General features: G+C 29.4%; 1 protein-coding gene across 1 annotated transcript; it reads right to left on the reverse strand.

Moving 5' to 3' along the window:
* Positions 1-7,291: 7,291 nt before the first annotated feature.
* On the reverse strand, positions 7,292-11,792 carry LOC125868397 (1-aminocyclopropane-1-carboxylate synthase 4-like). Its single transcript, XM_049549057.1, has 3 exons — positions 11,457-11,792; positions 8,721-8,881; positions 7,292-8,619 (listed from the first exon to the last, which is right to left on the reverse strand). Exons 1-3 carry the CDS (start codon positions 11,790-11,792, stop codon positions 7,719-7,721), a joined length of 1,398 nt encoding a protein of 465 aa, XP_049405014.1. The 3' UTR covers positions 7,292-7,718.
* Between the last annotated feature and the right edge of the window lie 11,158 nt (positions 11,793-22,950).

Here is a 22,950-nt window from a genome sequence, read left to right on the forward strand (position 1 = left end):
CCTGCGTCATCATTAATCTTATCATGTATAATAATGTTATATTCGCTTTTTCAACTATACTATTTTGTTGAGGTGTATAAGGAGTAGTTAACTGTCTGATAATACCTTTTTCAGTACATAATTCTTCAAATTGTTTTGATAAATATTCACGTCCTCGATCGGTTCTTAAAGCTTTTATGTTTTTATATAATTGATTTTCAACTTCATTCATATATCTTTTAAAGCACTCAAGTGCTTCAAATTTATAAGAAATCAAATAGACATAACCAAAACGTGTGAAATTATCAAAAAATGTAATGAAGTATTTAGCACCAGACCCTTACATTGGACCACAAATATCAGAATGAATTAATTGAAGTGGGAAGTCAGCTCTCTTAGCCTTCCCAAATGGTTTAATCTTTTCAGAAAGTCAATTTTCACATGTTGGCATTTCAATTTTGGTGAAAGAGCCTAAATGCCCTTCTTTTGTCAACCTATTCATTCGATCTTGCCTTATGTGACCTAATCGTGCATGCCATGTAATAGCATCAACATCATTGTTACTTGAATAACATGTCATTACACAACGGTCAACATAATAGTCATAAGTTGAAGGATTACAATCTAATACGATAAAACGGTCATAACAAAGTCCAAAACCATATAAAATATTATCTAGAGTTATTCTAACACCATTACGACTAAAAAACAAATAAAAACCAACGTCTAAAAGAACAGACATAAATACTAAGTTTCGTCAAATCTTTGGTGCATATATGACGTCATGCAACATCAAAGAACAACCACCACGCAAGTCTACTTTGCAAGTGCATATCCCTTTGACTTCTAGTTTAGCATTATTTTCCACGTAGATCCACCTTGATTTAGATGAAACTCGACGAAACTCCACAAACGTCTCTCTATCTTTACTTACGTGGTCGGTGGATCATGAGTCTACAATCCACATAGGATAAGATTCAGTTAGTAAAGAAGTGCTAAAACATATATAGCACTTAGAGACACGTTTAGAAATTCTATCTTTTTGGGCTGGTACATTCACGAGAAAAATGCCCCAATTCTTGGCAATTGTAGCACTTCATTTTACTCTTATCTCTCTTATTGAAAACCATTTTTCTTTCTTGGAGTTTGGCTTCTTCTTTTTCTTAGAGGGTCTTTCTTCAGTCTCTTTGTCTTTTCCAATTTTTCTTGCGCTTGAAGCCTGAAGATTTTGTACCACTTGACTCTGCCACAAAGGCATTAGGAGCAGCTTTAGCAGCACCAAGGCGCTCATCTTCCAGTTCAACATGGCGTGCAACATCGGAAAAAGTTTTGATGCTATCATTATGGATTAAGTTAACCTTCAAATGTTCCCAATTATTGGGAAGAGACCGAATCACTGCCTGAATTCATTGTTCATCTGAAAGAACATGACCGACACTCTTGAGTTGAGCTATTATGTTTGACATCACCCTAAGGTGTTGTTTGATATTCTAATCATATTTGATAGTCAACTGTCGGAGGCGGGTTACAGACGTACCCCCATACATTCATCGCAGATATGCCCACATAGCATGAGCAGTAGGGAATTTCTCACATTCATGTATGAGGTCATCAACTACAGAACTAACTATTATTTAACGTGCAGTGGAGTTAGCCTTTTTCCAAGCTTTGTAAGCTTCAAGATCGCTTTTGTGTTGTGCAGTATTACCCTCTTCTGGTTTATTCAAAACATGATTTATACCTTCCAAAAAAAAATTCTCTTCCAGTACATACCATATTTTATGACTCCAGATGTCGTAATTACCACCGTTAAGTTTTTCACCTTTGTTTAAGTCAGCAATGATACTTTTTGATGTCATGTTTGTATAATTAGGCAAGAATTTTAATCAATTATGCATGCGACATGCACATTCAAGCAAATTAATTCTCATAAAGATTTCATATTTAATGTAAAATCGAAAAGACACGTATGCATCCAATCATCATCTACAAACTAAATATTTAATCAAAATTCAAATCTAATTTCTTATTGTGTATAATTAATATATTGAAGACTTTGATAACAAGAATTTTTAAGTCTAATAACATAATTTGAGAGAAAAACAAACTACATAATTCATATCTTGAAAAACAAATAAGCAATAAAAATTTACAAGTAATTCAAAGACTGAAATCCTCTCACAAGTCTTTAAGACACCAAATGTAAACCCTAAACCAAATGTCATGATAAACATCAGTCAATCTACTACGCCAAGGTTCATGGAGAGCGTATGTTAAATAAGTTAAGACTGTCCAATCTGAAATTTCCTTATAATCAGCCAGTTCAGCTCATTTTATTTCAAAAAGGTGAATAAAATCATGTGTTGACATATTAGGGAACATCTTCAATGACTCAAATTCTCTAAATTTTTCTCTTTTTCCCTTCGAATAACCCTTTGGTTCCTTGACAGATTTTGTGTCGCCCTTGGGACACCAATGTGTATGATTTCACGCCCTCAGAAACATGTCTTACGGCGGATTGCTCTCCTACCTTGTCCCTTTGTTCAACTTTGAGAACTCCCACTTGGAGTAATTTGAGCATGTTTCCGTTCAGTCATATCTGAAATGGAAACAAAAACGAAAATATAGTTTGTACCATTTAATGCGATAACGTATGTCACAAATTTCTCGTAGGAGACAAGGAACCGTTTAAGGAATTTAAAGGACTAAGAGAATTTTTCAAGACCAATTTTAATACACATAATTAAAATTATAATCTAGTCAAAACAAGTTATCACTATTCTTCATTAAGTAAAGAAGATAACTCATGGCCTTACAAAAAAAATTCAAAGTCAACCACAATCTAATTTGACCACTTGAAAAATCTTATGTTAAAGTAAATAAATACTTTGTTAACATAAAAAAATACTACAAAACCATTGTCTATTTTTCATTAAAAAAACAATAGTTCTTTATGATACCAAAGAAATGGTATAAGTATTTTATAAAAAAAATTGGACCAATTTATTTTTTCTTTTTAATCCTTAATAGAAAAGGACAAAAAGAAACTCCCTTTTTATTTTTNATACACATAATTAAAATTATAATCTAGTCAAAACAAGTTATCACTATTCTTCATTAAGTAAAGAAGATAACTCATGGCCTTACAAAAAAAATTCAAAGTCAACCACAATCTAATTTGACCACTTGAAAAATCTTATGTTAAAGTAAATAAATAAGTAAATAAATACTTTGTTAACATAAAAAAAATACTACGAAACCATTGTCTATTTTTCATTAAAAAAAAACAATAGTTCTTTATGATACCAAAGAAATGGTATAAGTATTTTATAAAAAAAATTGGACCAATTTATTTTTTCTTTTTAATCCTTAATAGAAAAGGACAAAAAGAAACTCCCTTTTTCTTTTTATTTAAATAGTGGGAACATTTTTTTCCTCCTTAATCCTTATAGAAAAGGACAAAAAAAAAAGGCCAAAGTCATCTGCGGCCCCTTAAAGTTGTCCTCATTATTCATTTAGACACCTCAACTACACCTAGTACCTATTGAACACCTCTACCACCCCAGATTTGAACCGTCTAAGCATTTTTTGCCTACATGGCAAATCTTTTGTGAGTCACGCAAATGGGGCGCGTGAATTGTTTTTTCTCCAATATTTTAACGTTAAAAAATTTATCTTTTAAAAAAAAATTAAATTAGCATCTCTTCTTCTTCTTTGACTCAACCACCATTGCAACCACCTTCTCACCACCGCAATCACCGGTGTCCCACCATTAAAGTTCATTCCCCTTCTTTCTCGAGCTGCAATCATTCTTCTTCTCCACGCCACCTTGTTTTTTAATCAAATCTGCCGTCACCATATCCACACTTCTCCTTTTCTTTCTTTCTCTGATCATCTTCTTCCCCTTTTTTTTGCAGACCATCATTTTCTTTCCCTATGTTTTCAGGCCATCATCTTCTTTATCCTTTTTAACCAGCCATTAACCCACCTCCCACCATTGGCACCACCTCATTTTTCTCCAAATCTATTGTTGTCAATATCTTTCTTTTTAGCCTTTCAAACAATCAATCACAAATTTTAATTTGTTCATCGAAAAACACTGTCACCACACATCTCTTTCTTTCTGCCAAATCAACTCAAACATGAATCGAATCTAAGCTTAAAAATAAAAATAAATTAAAAAAAGAAGTAGAAAACTTTAGGAGATTTAAGCTTTTTTAAAAAAAAGGGGAAGAAGATGAAGTGGGGGGAATGGGCAGGTTGGAGTCGGAGGCGGAGGCTGCAACATACATACTTTAGGATTTTAGTTTTTTTTTAAATTATAATTATTTTGGAGCCCAAAAGACACATGGCATCTTTTAAGACACGTGGCTTCTTTTAATTAGTTAGTTTGCCATGTCATGGCAAGTGCATCACACACTCTTGACATTTTTTTGTTGATTATCAAATGTGTCTAATAGGAACAATTTTTGTATAGGTAAAAGTGTTCAATAGGTAAAAGGTTGAATTAGAGTGTCTAAGTGAAATATGCGAACAACTTTAAGGGGCCGTAGATGACTTTGGCCAAAAAAAAGAAGGGAAAGGTTCACACGTTCCAATTGGAAAAAGTTGTGGGACCATTTTATTTTTCTTTTTGAATCCTTAACAAAAAGAATATGACTTGCTCCTTAAACTCTCTTCCATTTTAGTTTTTTTATTTATTAACAAAAAAACAGAAGTTGACTTTTCCAAGTTCTTATTCAACTCAAAGTCTTTTTCCTTTTCAACCTATAAAATAACTCTTTATAAATATTACTCATCTTCTCCCGTTACTTTCATGAAAAAAAAACGAGAAACAACAAACAAAACTTCAACAAAATTCCATGAAAGAACCACAAGGAAGAAAAAATACTCAGGTCAGTAAATCTTTTCTCTTTTTCCTACTCATAAAAGAATATCGAGTAACCAAAAGAAAACAGATCGATAATGGACAAAGATAAATATATTTATAATCATATTTCAAATTTCTCAATTCATTCAACCAGAGAATTTCAATCATTATTCAAATAGTGAACATTCAAACCTGACTTTAATGTCATTTGTTGGATCTATAGAAAGAAATCGACGAATTGTGTACCTTATCTTTTGCAGCGGAAAATCGACGAAATTCTTTTCTTTGAAGAATTGCTCCAAGCCAAACTTGAATCTCAAGGAAACAAGGTAAATGATTCACAAACTAAATATCTTTTGTTAGTGTCTTTTTCAATGAATATCTTTTGGATTTTCCCAACCTTGTCAAGATTTGGACGAAATCGGAGTCTTTAAGGTGCAGGAAAATCATGTAACAATCGGGTGAATTATTTATAAAGTTCATTTTAGACACTCCATGTAATCATGTAAGGTCCTGTTGTATCATTTTGACAATTTCTTTACAATCAGCAAAAATATGTAATGTGTGTGTAATGCACTCGCGAATGACATGTAAAGTGTTTAATTAAATGACGACATTTGTCTTTTGTGCCTAAAATTATTCTTAAATAATGAATTTTGAGAAAAACAAAAAGTAGCCAATGAATCGATGACATGCTGCATTTTTGCCCACATAATTAAAAAAACATTTAACCAATTAACAAAAAATATTTTGCAACCTTCTAATTGTCTTCTCCCAAAGTAATTATTTTGCAGAAACGCTGCCCTACCCCACCCCACTTCTCAATCATACACCAACCCTTTTATTATAGAAGAATAAAGCTAAGTCATGAATTCACATTCTTCTTAATCAATAACAAAATAGTAAAATTGAATATAAATCATTAAATTTAACTGGAAAAAAAAATAAGAAAGCACTTACAGTGAAAGCAAAGTTTGAAGGCCAGCGAAGCCTTGAAGGAAGAGGAAAAATCACATCCACTTCCATATTACAATAGTAAATTCCTCCAAAAAAGAATTTCATGACTATTTCAATATTTAAATCTTGAAATAGGTCTTTTCTTAAAATTTTAAAACATTTGCTATCGATGGAGTTAAGCTTGAAAAATGGAGGCTGAAAATGGAGAAGAAGAAAAAGAAAAAATAATTAAAAATTGATTAAAAAAGCTTTTCAAGCGCAATAAACAAGTGGTTCACATTCTCTATGACGTGTCTGTAAAAAGTGTCAAAATGACACAAGAAAAATTTACGTAAGATATTTAAAAATAAACAAAATCTAATTAAGGTGTCTAAGTGAAAATTGATGTCAACTTTACGATAATATATGACTTGGGCAAGGAAATTTGCTACAGGTGAGTAGCCCCACATGAACATCCACTTGACTTCATTATTTATAATAATACATAAATATTTTGTCACCTTCTCCTCCCAATTGGCAAAGTTACTCACCCTACTTTTTGGTTTTGTCTAAAAGGGAGTTAAGTAGAACCACTACTTTTTTGAAGGTACCTTTATTTATGTAAATATAAAAAGAAGATGAAGGAAAGAGAGAGAGAAACACAGATGGTGGCAAGGGACTCATCGGAGAAGTTGTCGGAGACTGGACGGAGCTTGAGAAAGTGAAACTCAAAATGACGGAAATGGTTAGTTTTATGTTTGGTCGTATTTTGAAGTTGTGATGGTTGAAATTTAAATTTCTTTAAATAATTACATAACTATGACAGTGGCGGCTCTAGACGTTTGGAAAAAAAAGCAACCACCTTAGGCCCCAAAATTTGAGGGGCCTCATTTTAAAAAAAATAATTTGTTATACATGTATTTTTAAAAAAATATCGAGTATTATTTATAGAAAATATTAACTTTTCATAAAAGAGCAAAGAACTAATAAAAGTTTGATAAATTATGAGTACAATGTCTCAAGAAAGATTAAATAATTGGCTATAATAAATTTTACAAAAAAAAAAATATTCAAATTTAAGGCCTCCATTCAAATTTGACTTTAGGCCACCGATTTATTAGAGTCGTCCCTGAACTATGATTATTCTTTTTCATCAATTCATTTAACTGTTTTTTCCAACACAAAAACCACTAAACATTACTCTTATCTTTTGAATTATTTATTCCCCAAGAAAGAGTCTCAATACTCCCTCCGTCAATTTTTAATTGTCATGGTTTCCCTTTTTGAATCAAACTATAAGAATTTTGACTAATATTTTATGATATATTTTTTCATCATATTGATATGCAAAAAAAAAAAACAATTTATAGTACTTTTCGTCTAGTTTTTGAATATCTAAAATTTTTGTTTAAAATATCGAACTAATGTACTCTAATTTAACTTTGAAAATTAGTCAAATTGACTTTTAAAAAACGCAGTAAGACATCTAACAGTGGTGGATGGAGAGAGTAACTAATAAGTGGTGATAAATTTGTTACTTGGTCATTATATTTTGTTAGTCTTTAATTGGAGTGTGGTAAAAAATAAAGTAGAAAGTACTACAAAGTTGCAACAATTAGCAGATAGAGAAAAATTAATTGTCACAAGAAATTATTTGTCATTTTTTCAAGGGAAAAATATGCATTTGTAAAGATCAAATAAAAAACAATATTATTACTCATAATAAGGCCACGGTACGAACATTTTTCATATAGTTTTTATAACAAAAAAAAAAATAACAAAAACTTCAATTTCTTCTTTATTTATAATATAAAAAATATATAATAAATGTGTCTCCTTAGCAATCAGAAAATTAGGAGACAACATATTCAAGCTCATAATATTAATTTTATTATACGTACTACTTTTCGATCATGAAGTCTATATTTGTAAATCATTTCCCTTTCACTGATGCGTTCTTCACGATTCCATTTTCATTAATATTGTTATTAGCATCCACAAATATTTGAATTCTTTTGAGGGCGATCTCAACCGTTCGATCATCGATATTCGCAAAACAGATTCGGAACCACCCTGCTTCGGGGCAATTAAATGAAGATCCAGGCGAGATGTTGAGCTTCGCGTTGTTTATGATCAATTTCCATAGTAACACCTCAGCATCAAGTGTTGGCTCTTTCAATAGACTCCTCAAATCCACCCAACAAAAAACCCCAGCATTGCTTTTTAAGTATCTGATTCCGATTTTTTCAAGTCCGCTAGTGAATTTCTCGTTCCGTTTCCTTAACCTCTTGGTGTTTTCAGTGAGAAATTCTTCGATAAATTCATCGTCACATAGCATGGAAGCTAGAAAATTTTGTGTTTGAGTGGAAACAAGACCGAAGCTCGACATTTTTCTAGCATTATTAACGACATCATCATTGAAGGAATACACAATTCCCACTCGAAATCCTGGAAAACCCATGTCTTTGGAAAGACTAGACACAATATGTATCAAATTTTTATTAACACAAATTCCATCGTCCTCAATGATTTCAGCGATGCTGACGAATCGTGGAGCATCAAACACGGTACCAGCATAGATTTCGTCACAAACAAGATGGATGTTATGTTCGTTAGTGAAGATCAAGATTTTTTTCAGTGTGTCCCTATCCAAAGTAGTGCCTAATGGATTAGAAGGGTTGGTCAAAATCAAGCCTTTAATTTTGATTTTTTCTTGTTGACCTTTTTCATATGCCGCTTTGAGAGCTTCTGGAGTAATTTTGAAATTATTAGAGCTATTGCATGAAATGGGTACAAGTTGTACACCAGTTCTCCAACATAGGTCCCTATTGAATCTGTATTAAGTTGAAAATATGAATTAGTAATCTACACAATATATATAATAACTACAAAAAAATTATATGGTTAATATATATAACTTAAACTTCATTCATACCCTGGGTAATAAGGTGTGGGGATTAAAAAAGCATCGCCACGATTAGCCAAACAAAAGATGAGAGTCTCGTTAGCTCCAGTAGCCCCACCAGCCATTACTATACGTTTTGAATCAAAATTAACCTTACCATGTCTTGTTTTTTCCATATGTTTTGCAATTCCCTGAAAAAAAAAAACAAAAAATAAAATAAGGTCAAGGTGAATAATTATAAATATGTTTTGAGCGCTGGCCCTATTATTTTAGCATGAAACAAAATCACTTTGAAGCTATAGGATCTGTCCAGCTCATCATGTACAACTCTATGATTTTGAAATTTGTCCTTTTAATTAAGCAAAAGAATTTAAGTATGATAAAAAAAAATTCTCTCTCTTCTCTCCCCCTCCACTCTCAAACCACAATATTTATGGCATCTCCAATTCATAACATCAAATTGTAGAAAAAACTGATTAATGGTTTGGTATTGGAAAAAAAAATCCAACTGTACATGAATTGGTTTGGTTTTAACTAAAAAAAAAGTCAACTCGAAACCACACCAATCCGATATTATATATATAATTTTTAAAATTTACTTTATACATAAAAATATTTACTTTGATAGTATTTACTAAGGAACTGTATCTTTTTTGTGTTAGTTGACCTAAGCCGCACCCTTACTGCTGCGGTGGGGCTCGGCCTCCGAACCGTACGTGGGACGAGTTTTTGCCTCATACAGCTCGGGCCGAAGACCGGGGGAAGTTTAGAAGAGATGGGGAGCCGGTCGGGGCGGGGATAAGCTTGCTTCTTCACAAGCCTATCCCCCCAAAAAAATCAACCCTGTAGCGCTAGCGCTTCGCGTTCTTTCTATTCCATCCCATTCTGGGATAGGCGGCTAATACTAAAATAATAAGTGAAGTAGTCGTCGTCTAAAATTTATAATTTTTGTCTTTTAACATATTTTTTAAAGTTTTTTGAGATTTAGAATTTTGAATGTTCCAATAAAGGTTATAGTCCATAGATATTAGTAACTCTAATAAAGTTCAATTCGAAATCAAATCAATACTATGCTAACAAAATAAATTAATTCAATACTAAGAATGAAAATAATGTTGAATATTTGTTCTTTCGTTTTTACATTGGTTTAGCCATTTAAAATACATAATCTAATTTTAATTTTTCTTTAATGTTTAATCATGTAACTAATACTTATTAGACTTATTTTAACATGATTTAGTATTTTTAAATTATGGTCATTTCATTATGACTTTGCAATATTTATTTTATATGATACTTCCATTATTATTTTTTATTGAATATTTTAGTGTCATCACTCATCTCATATTTTGTGTTATTTTCTTAAGAAACACCTTAGATAGTTGTATTTTGATTGAACTAAAGAAATATTTGGAGCACAAGTTAATTATATGTTTGTATGCATACTTTACCGGAAAAATCCAAAAACCTGAAAAAAATATGAGGTTTATTAATTTTGTTTGATTTTAAAAATTTTAAAAATTGACACAATGGCTTGGTATTTGAAAAACCCGAACCATCCCGAGATTGAAAAACCCGAATTTCATTAGTTTTTGTTTGGTTTATAAATTTAAATATTTTACACAAATAATTTAGTTTGATATTTAAAAACTCGAACCAATCTGGTCACGTACAACCCTATTAAAAAGCAATAGTTTTATCTTTCCTCAATATTATATTATTATTATTATTTTTAAAAAAATAATATATAATAAAAGTAATAATAAAATAATAAAAAAGTGATCTATTATTGTTGAATAATGTCACACCAAATAGTGTCATTCTAAATTTGGTGTGATATTGTTCATACACTATTTTAGTGTAAAAAATAGTGAGGAATGTAAAAATGGAATGCGCGAGAGGAGACCAGAGGCGGATATTCAGTAATGTTTTCTTTTTGATATTCTAATATTAAATATATTCGTCAAAGTAGTTTGATTTTTGGATATTCTTGTTTAGGAATAAAAGACCTTATTCTCTATGAGAAAACAAGGATTTTTTCAGGTTAAAAATTTGAATTTATTTAAATTATCTAATATCATATAGTTAAGAAAAAAAAATTATAACTTAAACCCAGTTCCCTCCACTTAGATTTACTCGAAAGATTGAGAGAACCTTTAAATTCAAAAACTATAACATAATAATATCCATCATTTAAAAAAAATACAGTAATCAAAATATACCATCTAAATATTATATTATTATTAGTATTAATGAGATTTTCAAAATTTAATATTAATCTATAATTGATATAGAATAAACACACGACATACATTCTTATCAATTAAATATTACTAATATTTAATGAAAGAGAAAGTCAATAAAAATAATAAAAAATTAAGTCAACCAAAAAATAATTAATAAAATAGATAAGTATACTCATAACAAATGAAGAAGAAAGAAAGAAAGAAAAAAAAATTGAATTCTTACACACATCAATGAAAAAGAAAAAGAAAAAGGAAGGAAGAGCTGAAGCGCGCTCACAAGCAAAACGTAAAAAATTCAGTGTTGATTATATATGGATGACAAGTGAAATATATATACACATATTTATACAAAGTTTTAACTGAGGTCACTGGATGCGGTAATAGCCCCACCCATGCACATAGATTCGCTCCTGCGTGAGAGAATCTAAAAGGTGGCTGTGTGAGGTGGCGAATACGACAAGTTATGCCTGGAAATGAAAGAGAATGAGAGGTATTTATCAAAATCATAAGTTGTACTTACAGTGGTGAATTCAGGCAAGCCATGATAGTCTTGGAAGTTTGTGATCCTCTTGAAACATTCAATCCCTTCATCTGTGCAAATGGAAGCTTTTGGATTTCTCTTAATCCAATCTTCAATCCTGTCAATCGAAAGCTGATTTTCAGCGAGACCCAATTGAATAACACCATTCGGGTTATTCACAGGGTGGAAAGGATCCTTGTCGTATGCTTTCCACCCATTAAAATATAACGAATTTTCGCCATGTTGTTCGTTAGTAGCTAGCTTAGACAAAACTACATTACTTGTGATCTCCGAACCTACTTTAATAGGTTGCAATTTTGACACAAACGAACCCATTCTTACTAAAAGCAACAACAAAAAATAAATGTGTATCTATATATCTAGCTAGTGTTTGCTATGCAAGTATTTATAGAAACAAAAGTCAAATTTTTAGACTCTGAAGTCGGTAACTCAACTACTGTTTTACGATTTTGACTACTGTAATTTAATATGATTAACTAATAGAGTATAATCATGGTTGGCTCCAGCTCATCACGATTAACATTCTCTTTCTAAATTTTTTAAATTCCTTAGTGAAGTGTACCTGATATATTTACATATAGATTAAAAAAAATTACAAAAATATAAAATTGATATGACATATATTTACGTAAGATACTCTTCAGTTTATTCAGGGCCTGTTAAAAAAATTATGTGGTAATTAGAATTATTATAATTATTAGAAATAGTAATTATATAATATAGTAATAACGATAACTTGTTTCTCTGTTATAATGTAATTACATCGTAATTAATATAATTATAGTGTAATTAATGTAGAAGGTGAAATTTAGAAAATTTCATTTGACCTAGTTTGATTTATAAGTATTACGTATGATTTATCTGCACTGACATTCCTTCATGTATATATGTACGAAGTATGCCTTTGTCGCATTTGAAGTTTCTGTTTGATTCAGTGAAAAAAATCATCGATTTTAATTAGAGTAATATATTTTTGAAAGACTCTTATATAAATATGTAATCGTATTACTATTATAAATTAATAACACTTAATTAAAATTATATATTTAAAAGACTAAGATAATATAGTGAAATATGATTATAGTGTTTTGGTGTGATAAGAGACAGCTAAAATATATATATATATATATATATATATATATATACACGCACGGGGATTTTAAGAAAATGAGCTGGATAAAAAATTATCTACTGGCTACTCATTTTTAAAGTACATATGGATAATAGATTAACCGTCCAACTTGTCCAGTCACCAGTGGGCTTCTAATCTGGTTACGTCAGCGAAATGGTCGGCTCTTTAACGATAAAACCCCTTTTTAAGTCAGAGGAAAATATAATTTTCTAATTTTTTTTTTTTAAGAAATAGAAATGTTTAGTTTCTTTTCAATAGTAAAAAAAAATGTTTTGCTTTCATTTAAAAGTAGTTTTACTCATTTGTCAAATACTTAAATTTTTTATAAATATTTTTTTTTTTTCAAAATAAGTGTTTTTGACCTCCCAACTGTAACGTCAACCCGGCTATATTAATCCTATTGCTATTTAGAAGTACTCCATAACATTCTTCGAATTACGATAGTTAATTAATTTAGTTTTGATGGTGAGTTTAAGCATAATTGTTGAAATTTTAAAAAATAAAATTTACATATTTAAAAGCTAAGTTAAAATATATCATAAATCATAATAATTTTAAAAAAAATAAATTTTGTGTATCTATTCAAGATATATTTTGTTGGTTATCAAATAATTTTACGCAAAATAAATTGGTAAATCATTTGTGATCCTACTGAAAGATTTAATAGAAGGATTTTCGGTGATAAATGTCAAAAACACATCTAAATCATCTATTTTTTTTAGTTTCATAACTAAACTATCGTTTATTAGTTTGAGAAACACACTCCTCTCTCTTATTACATTCTCTTCATGGTGTGTACTACACTCTCTTTTATTTAAAAAAAAATTGTCACATCACACTTCACGCGGACAAAACATTCAACCTTAACAAAAATTAAACAAATTAATAGTATTTATTTAATTTCAATACACAAATCCCCAATGTCACCCTTAACTTTCTTAATACACCAATCCTCCACCCACGCATTTTTAATTTTTTTGTTTAAATTTCTTTTATAAAAGTATTTATTTATTTTTATTTAATCTCTCTCCCCAGCCCCTTCAAATAATAATTTAGATATTAAAAAAGAATAATTCTACCGCACTTCACCTAACCCTTCGCTTCAAAATTTTTTTCTCGTTTTGTTTTAGATATATATACATATCTTTTTAGGAAAGTATTTTTTACTTGCCGCCGCAAGATTTTTTTAAATAAAATTTTTAATTATGTTATATTCGGTACACAAGTAGAAAAAAATTTTAAATAAAATTTTTATTTATCTTTTTAGGAAAGTATTTTTTACCCCACTCCCTTTGTCCCAAATGACACTTTTCATTTTTCGAGAGTCAAACAGTTTCAGTTTGATCGGGAATTTGCGCATGAAATCTTCATTTTTTTAAAAAATAAAATTTATATATTTGTAAACTACATAAAAAGTACTATAAGTCACAACAATTGATAATTCAAAATGTTTAAAAGATCTATAAAAAACTTACGGTCAAAATTAGACTTGTTTAAATCTCGAAATCAGAAAAGTGTCATATAAAATGGGACGGAGGGAATAATACCACTTCTAAAAAACTGCTAAAAAATGACGGACATAAAAGCGACAGACGGTGTCGCTCCAAAAAGCGACGCCATTAGCCACACTGTCCGTCGCTTTTTAATAAAAATAATTTTTTATTTAATGATGTCGTCCGTCGCTTTTTTTACGCTGATTTTTACGCCAACTATATATATAATTAATAATGAATTGTTTAATTAATTTTTTAAAGAAGCGACGGACAACATCTCAAAGTCCATCGCTTTTTAGTCAAAATGTTTGGTCAAACATTTAAGAAAAACGATGGACAACGTCTCTTAGTCCGTCACTTTTTTGGTCAAAATATCGGTCAACTATTTTTAAAAAAAGCGACGGACAAAGAGATGTTGTCCGTCGCTTCTTTTAAAATATCTTGACCAGATCGGGATTTCTAGTTTTGTTCTCTCTCTTCTTCTCTATTCTCTCCCTTCTCTCTTCACTCTATTCCGTCGCCGCTACCTCCATACGCCGCCGCAAGACGCCGCCCCAGCTCCTTCCCTCGCTGCTTGCCGATCGCTGCCGCCGCTGCCTCTCTCCTCATTTTAAGTTAGTTCTTAATTGTAGGGTTTTTTCAATTCTTGTGATTATAGTTGATTTTTAGTTAGTATATTATTGTTTTAGTTTATTGGGTTGTGGTTAAGCAATTATTAATTTGATTTGATTATTGTTAGTTAGGTATATAGAATTGAAGATTTTTGAATTTAGGATTTTTTTTAAAATTAGGCATATTTTGAATTGGGCATTGTTAGTTAGTGAATGAATTAGGATTTTTGTTAGGGTTTTCAAGATTTGAATTAGGATTATTATTAGGTTATGAATTGAAGATTTTTGAATTTAGGATTTTTTAAAATTTTTTGATGATTGTTAGTTAGTAAAGTGTTAATTTGAAGTTAGATTAGTAATTGAAGTGTTTTGAGTATTATATGATGAATGTTTGAATGATATGAATATATATTGATGAATGTTTCAATGTTATGACTTATTTTCAAAGTTAAATTAGATTACATTAATTCAATATTTTAAACAAAAAATTTAGATAGTCAAAAACTACACGAAAAGTACTATAAATTGCATTTTTTTACATATCAATATGATGAAAAAATATATCATAAAATGTTAGTCAAAGTTTTTATAGTTTGACTTCTAAAATGGAAAGTATGACAATGAATAGTGGACGGAGGGAGCTGAGTACTATTGTGACAACCTATTACACACCTGAATTACTGAAAAGTGAATTTATTTTAACCTTGACGCATATACAACCCGCAGTCACATGATGAGAAAGTATTTCACACTCGTGCCACGTCATCACCATGTCATTGCCACATCAATAATTACGTCAGATATTTCTTTTAAAAAAATCCATGTCACCCAATTTCTTCTTCTTCCTTATACACCATCAAACCCACTATTAAATCATTGCCATTGTTGTTATTATCATCAAATTTACTTCTCCACCACCATAGATTTCACCACCCATAATCAAATTCACCACCGGAATCTTCCCACAACCATTACCATCATAAAAAATCGATAACAAACATCACAAATTTAACTAAATTCACCTTCGGAGCCATATCACTATCATTTTACTCATAACCATAAACCATCCACATCAAAATCACGAGTTTCATTGTCATTATCAAAATTAAAAGTCATACCACTTCTAATTTTTAACTCATCACCAAACCCACCACAAAAAATTATCACAATATACAAATTTCATTCAAGCTCAAAGAGGAGAATTGTGAAAACTTGCAATACTTATTTGCAAAGATTTTAGTCAAACAACTGAAAAACTAGTGTTCGATTTACTATTATTGATTTTGAAGAAAATATAGAGAGGATTTTTCTGAGAGAGAAGAAAGATCTATGAATACACATTAAAAAAATTAAATTTTGTGCAAAAACCCAAAACTTTTTACACATTAATTAGAAATCCCTACTTCTACCTAAAAATATGTTTATCAATTATTAAATACTGATTTATATTCCCGCTCTTTGCAAGATCTTAAAATATCGTATTAAAATTTATAAATTTAATATTTTTTATAATACCAAAATAATTTAATTTTTTTTAAATGATTGGAAATTTTAAAGAATATAATAAAATAAGTTATGTATTTAAATAATTTTCTCTTCATTTAATCAAAACTATTCCCTCTAGTTGATATTAAGTAAATTATTGGAAAAAAAAGTTATTATTTAAAATAAGTGAATTGGTCAGAATTGAAGAGACTTGTTGATATATTTTTTTTTTTCATATTTATCTTCCATGTAATGAACTATAACTATCTTAAATCTTTTATGAGAATATTTTAGAAAGAATTAAATAAAAAAGTAATAAGGAAAAATATCTATAATTTATGTCTTTCAATATTTTTTCTTAAGGAGTGTGACCTGATTCAATTAATAATTCACGACTAGAAGGAGTACTGATTTTAACCAAACTCACAACAGTATTTTAGCTAGCTCATGCCTAAGTAATATAATCTTGGACAATATCAATAAGGGTTGGGTGAGTGCAGTAGCAGAATCAGGAATTTCACAAAGAGGATTTAAAAATTAAACAATTGATTCATTAAAGATGTCTAAACACACATTCAAAACATCTTAAACCACTAGACTATAACAACCTATTATGCTAAGGGTGTCAAAATATGAATCATTTTACTTGTATATGTGAATTTTTTTTCAACGAAGGGTGTCCATACATGTGCCTACGCCACTGGTGAAGTGATAAATAATCATTCATCCTTGATTAGAGATTTTGAGTTTGAATTCTTTAGAATATAAAGTTGCCTTTATTAAAAGAATATTTAATCCAAACTTAATCAAATTATAATATAAATACTATATTGAGTAGGAAGAAGAAAAGATGTCTTCTAAAGAGAAGCCGACACAGGTAGGGTTTAAGCGAATCTATATTGTCGGGTTTTAAATATGTAACACTGAAAAAGGTCATGTGCCTAATACATGATTGGATATCTAATATGAGTCGTGTGTCATTTTTCTTCTTCCTTTGGTTATAGGGAGTAGCAATATAAAGGTGGATTTAAACAAAATTAACATTTTTATTATTACATAAAACATTACTTATTTTTTAATTATTTTTTTTTTAAAAAAGTAAGAAAATATCAAATAATATGATTCAGAGTGAGTAAAAGGGTCAATTCGAATGCTTTCAAGTTTCAATACAAGCAATAGCTAGGTAAAAAATTGTTCACATAGTTAATATCTAGAATGATCACTCAACTATAACAATTTTTACTTTTAAAGTCATTCAACTTTGATTTCTATTTCAAAAATCACTCAACTATAATATTTTATTTACAAAGTCACTTCATCTATTTAATTATTATTTTTTCATTAAAATTTCCTTACATTCTCTTTAAAAAAAAAATTTACAATATGTTCTCAATGTTTTCCTTTAAAAACATTTGATTACTAGAAAATAAGATTTAATTTAACAACATCATCATCATCGTCATTATTATTATTATTATTATTATTATTATTATTATGGAATCAGTAATTCTTCCACCAAATCAAATCTATGTTTTTTGTCTTTTTTTTTTTTATTAATTTATAAAGCTAGATATATTTGCGTGATTATAAAGCTAGAGACATTTACAATCCAGTCTCAAGTCTCCAAATTTATGTTTTTCCTGTCAACGTGATGAGTGACTACGTATTGAACTTACCTAATTAGTCATACCAATCCAAAATGGATGGTCCCGAGCGTGTGATGTTTTTGTGTTTTATGGACCATAGATTCATTAAAAAGGAAAAAGGAAATTTCAGAAACAGCCAATTTTAGGGTGTAAAACAGCTTTCATAGCTATTTTAGTTTGCTATATAATGTATCAAATGTACTTAACCTAAAGAGCAAAAAAAAAAGTACTTAAAAGCTAGCATCAAATGTATTAATAATGCATGTATTAGTTGTGTAGATATTATTATAAGTTATGTTATTTTTTACCTCACATAAAATAATATATAAGTATCCTCATAACTTATATATGTATTATTGAAAGTGAGTTTTTAAATTGTAAATCAAATATCATATTAATCTATATATATAATAAAGAGGAAACATAACTAAGGTGACATGGCAATCCTTTTTCTCCTTTTTGGCTTTTTTTAAAATTAAAATTAATTATTGTTTTGTACAAGTAAATTACTTAATTTAGTACAAATAAATATTTTGTAAATGGTGGAACATGTATGACAAAAACTCTTCACGTTCTTTTTTTTATTTGTTTGCTTCACTTTTAATCAAAAAAATAATAATGTTTTTTTTTTTTTTTATATTTTCAGTAATTTATTATTTATTCACAAGAAGTTATTACATATGACTTAGGCCTCTTTAATTTTTACTTTTAATAATATTCATACTCCCATAATTTTTATGTTCATAACATTCAAACTTAAATTTGTAAGTTTATGATGTCTTATGATATTCCTCTATTTTGCCTATAAATTTATATTTAATTAGTTTCATGAAGATTCACATTCAAGATAATTATTTCTCTTCTTTATCATATTGATTTGTAAATGAACTAACATGTAATAAAAAAAGTACATGAAGGTAAAAAATATTTCATTCTCAAGTCTTTCTTTTCATTTCCTCTATTTTGCCTATATAATTTCATATTTAGTTCCATCAAGATTCAATTTCAAGATTATCATTTCTCTTCTTCATTATATTTGATTGTGAATTAACTAACATGTAACAAAGAAGAAGTAAATAAGGTTTGAAATATTTCATTCTCGATTCTTTCTTTCTATTTTTATGTACTTGGGTACATGCTTTCTTAATATTTAATTTATATATGTATTATCATTCACCAAGCAGCAAGTATAAAAAAATATGTTTATAATAATGAACAATGTGATGTCACGATGCGATTGTTCTTTCTAATAATCAGTTTCTGGGGTATAATGTAGTTTGATTAATTATAATATTCGTTAAATTTAAATAGATGATTTTATTTAATATTGCTAGTACTATTGAAAAAAATAATATACACGTATATTACATATAATATAAATTTCTTTTTTTGATATAATGCTTTTTTAATTGATATATGATATTTATTTATTCATATAATTTTTTTTTGAATTGGTAGCATATGATGAAGAGTTTGACATATGAAGCAAAATATATTGATAGATCTACTTGCAAAGGAAGATGGTAGAAGGGAAAAAATAAAGCATAATCAAAGATTATTTTTGTTAGACTTTTTTTATTATTATTTTGACTTGTATTAGTAAGTTCACTACTTTTGCTATATTTTTTAAAATTTTGGTTTGTATAAATAATTTAGTTACAGATTGGCAATGCTAATCATTTGGTCCTTTATAAATAATTAATATAATTATCCCATTTTAAAAAAAATTATGATGATCAGGAGTTTCATTTTTATTATATTTGTAAACAAAGCTAAAAAAATCAAATATTAATTTAATGATTTTAGTTTTTTTTTTGCATACGACAATCTGTGTTTGTTGCAATTCTTTTTTGTTTGCAATGTATTTATAATTTTTATGCAGTCACCGATTATTTTTTTTGTTCATTTTTGTATTTTCACCCCTTTTGTATTACAAATAAAATCAGTACATAATTATTAATGCATTTAATGTCTAATAAAATTTTGTGCATTTTAAATTATTTATAACTCATGTCTCTCCATCTCACTTGTAACTTATAATCTTAAATATTATTTATTACTTTTTTATGTTTCAATTTTCATAATTCTTAAAAATAATTAATAAGTGTTTAAAAAATCATAATAAACAAATATAATAATAAAGACCCAATAAAGAAATTCAAAAGTTCTTTTTACGAAATCAGAATTTGTATAGAAAATCAATAATCCTACAAAAGATAGAGAAAATTAAAACATAAAAAAAAGTCAACGTAATAAAACATATTGCTATTTCAAAATATGATCTCTTATTCCATTTGCTTCAGCACAACGAATATTTTGTTCTACTATATACAATATGAATAGTTTGCACTTACAAAATGTAAAAACAAAAATTCTATTTTATATACTTAAAAAAGATGAAAAAATGTATCATGTCGCAGATAAAGAGAAATGTCAATATTATTGTAACACCTCACTAAGTGAAAGAGCTAGAATTAGAAAGAGTCGTTTTTGGAAAGAATGAAAAATCTGGAAATTTGTTTAAGTTATGGTAAGTTTGAGTTTTGGGTCAACTTCAAACGACCATAACTCCTAGCTCAGGATGAGTTAGGTGTTCTACAAGATACCGTAGGAAAGATCTTTAAATTATCTTTTCAATGCCACCGAGTTTTCTCATTTTCAAATTCGTATAAGGGAGATATGCCTAAACTGACAATTGAAAATTAACGTTAGGGTTTTAGAGAGAAGAGAAGAGGAAAAATCAAGATTTTGTTGTCTTCGTGAGGAATTGATTGCGGATTTCGTCAAGAATTTGATCCTAGAAGGCATGTGAGACTTTCATAATGTTGGGTTCGTTCACCCATGTGCCAAACATGTTTATCTTAGCGTGAATTCATCCTAAAAAGATTGGAAGTTTGAATGTTCTTAATCATGAGTGTCCTTGAATTGCTTTCGTTCTTGAATTTAGGTTGAGATTGAGGAGTTCTTGAGAGTTTAATGTTTATTATTAGAGTTGCTTTGAGTTATATTCTTGTGTGTATGTATTGGGTACTTGAATCTAAAGAGATATTGAGAAAAAGAATCGCAGTTAATCGAATTAAGATCAGAAAAATGAGAGGAAAAATTCATCAGATTCGCCTAGAGGAATGCTGGCGCGGCGCTCCCCCGTTGTGCCAGGAGGGCAGGGGCGATGCGCTCCCTGTTGCTCTAGGAGGGCTGAGGCGACGTGCCAGAAGTGCACCAAAAAGTGGTCTCTGAACTTTGGGGGCTGGCGCAGCGCGCCGACAATGCGTCAAGTCTGTCCGCCCCAACCCGTTTTTCGTCGTTTAGCCTTTTAAGTCCTTCTAAAGTGTACTAACACTTCCTATTGATTCTAACTACTCTAAATGATTTCTAAACACCTAGAAATCAGCCATAAACATGAATCATAACCTTGAATCCATAAATTCAAATTCAAGGAAAGTTAAGAGTCAAGTCTAGAAAGTTCATAGAATCTTTTCAAGAAGTCTTTTGCAAATGTATTAAACTTGTTTTAAGACTTGAGTTTTGAGTTAAGTAAGAGTAACAAATGAAGTTCATTTCTTCAAATATATGGTAACTAAATATTCCCAAAGAGTGAATGTTTTCACATTTAAACAAGAGAGGAAACACTGATTTCCAAGAGAGCTTTTGAGCTAGTTTTTGAGTAATTATCTTAAACCACAGAAAAAGTTTTTGTTTTTAAAATATCTGAGCTGAGTATTTTGGGAGTAGTATTGAGCACCGATATGGGGACGAGTTCATAACAACTCAATGTCTCCAAAACCATGTTGCCATCGTGGGTAGAGATAGTCATACTTTTTAGGTGAATCCTTAGTGCTTTTTAGCATAGACCAGTGGATTCACTTAGTTGAGGCGTTCTCTCTATATATATAAAGCTATTTTTCTTATGTAATTTGAAATGTACATCAAATTAATATTTGTATATTACTATCCAAATTTTATTATGGAAAAAAAGAGAGCATGAATAGCAAAAAGAAGGAAATAACTACTACATATCCGATAAAATAGGAATTTTTTCACTTTTGACCCTTTTTTTCTTTTTTTTTACATGTTAATAAAAAAGAGCTACAAGCTCAAAAAAATCAGTTTATATAATAAACAATATTTTGTAAGTTCCCTCCCTCTGTAGAAACTTAGTTTTCGGAGCACTTCTCAACAACGTTGGCCTTAAACTTATTTTTGAAGCTGATAAAATAATTATTTCACGTGGAGGAGACTTTGTTGGGAAGGGATATCTTAGTGGAGGATTATTTGTATTGAATATTGTTCAAGAGATTGTCAATAATGCAAGTATTTCAAATTCTGCTTATATTATTGAGTCTATTAACTTGTGGCATGGTAGACTAGGTCATGTTAATATTGCTTCTATTAAAAGACTTAGAAAAATAGAATAAATTCCTATGATAAAACTGATGAGTTTTCTAAATTTCATAAGTGTGTAGAAGCAAAGTATGCCAAGAAACCTTTCAAATCTGTTATTAGTCGAAATACTAAATTACTTGATCTAATACATTCAGATTTAGCAGATTTTAAGATTACAGTTAGCAAAGGTGGAAAAAAGTATTACATTACTTTTGTTGATGACTTTTCTAGATACACTAAGGTATATCTTCTTAAGTCTAAAGATGAGGCTGAAAGCATGTTTCTGAAATTCAAAGCAGAAGCAGAAAACCAATTAGACAGATAAATCAAGAGATTTAGATCTAATAGGGACAGTGAATATAGTACTAAAACATTAGAAGCTTTTTGTGAAAAAAAATGATATTATACGTGAGGTTTGTGCTCTCCCTATACTCCCCATCAAAATGGTGTAGCCGAACAAAAAAATAGAACCCTTAAAGAAATGATGAATTCTATGCGTTTAAGCTTTGGTCTATCTGACAATATGTGGAGAGAAGTAGTCTTGTCTGCATGTTATTCTCTTAATAGAGTCCCTCATAAGAAGTTAGACAAGATCTCATATGAGTTGTGGAAAGGGTTTGCCCCTAATTTGAAATTTCTGAAAGTGTGGCGGTGTTTTGCTAAGGTTGATTTACCTAATTTTAAACGAGTAAATGTTGGTTCTAAGACTTCTAATAATGTCTT

The sequence above is a fragment of the Solanum stenotomum genome, chromosome 6, assembly GCF_019186545.1.
Source record: "Solanum stenotomum isolate F172 chromosome 6, ASM1918654v1, whole genome shotgun sequence".
Lineage (NCBI taxonomy): Eukaryota > Viridiplantae > Streptophyta > Magnoliopsida > Solanales > Solanaceae > Solanum > Solanum stenotomum.

What these genes read in the sequence shown, in the direction of transcription:
- LOC125868397 (XM_049549057.1), bottom strand. Translation starts at nt 11,792, where the DNA reads ATGGGTTCGTTTGTGTCAAAATTGCAACCTATTAAAGTAGGTTCGGAG. An exon ending in GCTTGCCTGAATTCACCACT is followed by an intron (nt 8,882 to 11,456) that starts GTAAGTACAACT and finishes TTTTTTTTTCAG; the next exon opens with GGAATTGCAAAACATATGGA. An exon ending in CCCACACCTTATTACCCAGG is followed by an intron (nt 8,620 to 8,720) that starts GTATGAATGAAG and finishes AACTTAATACAG; the next exon opens with ATTCAATAGGGACCTATGTT.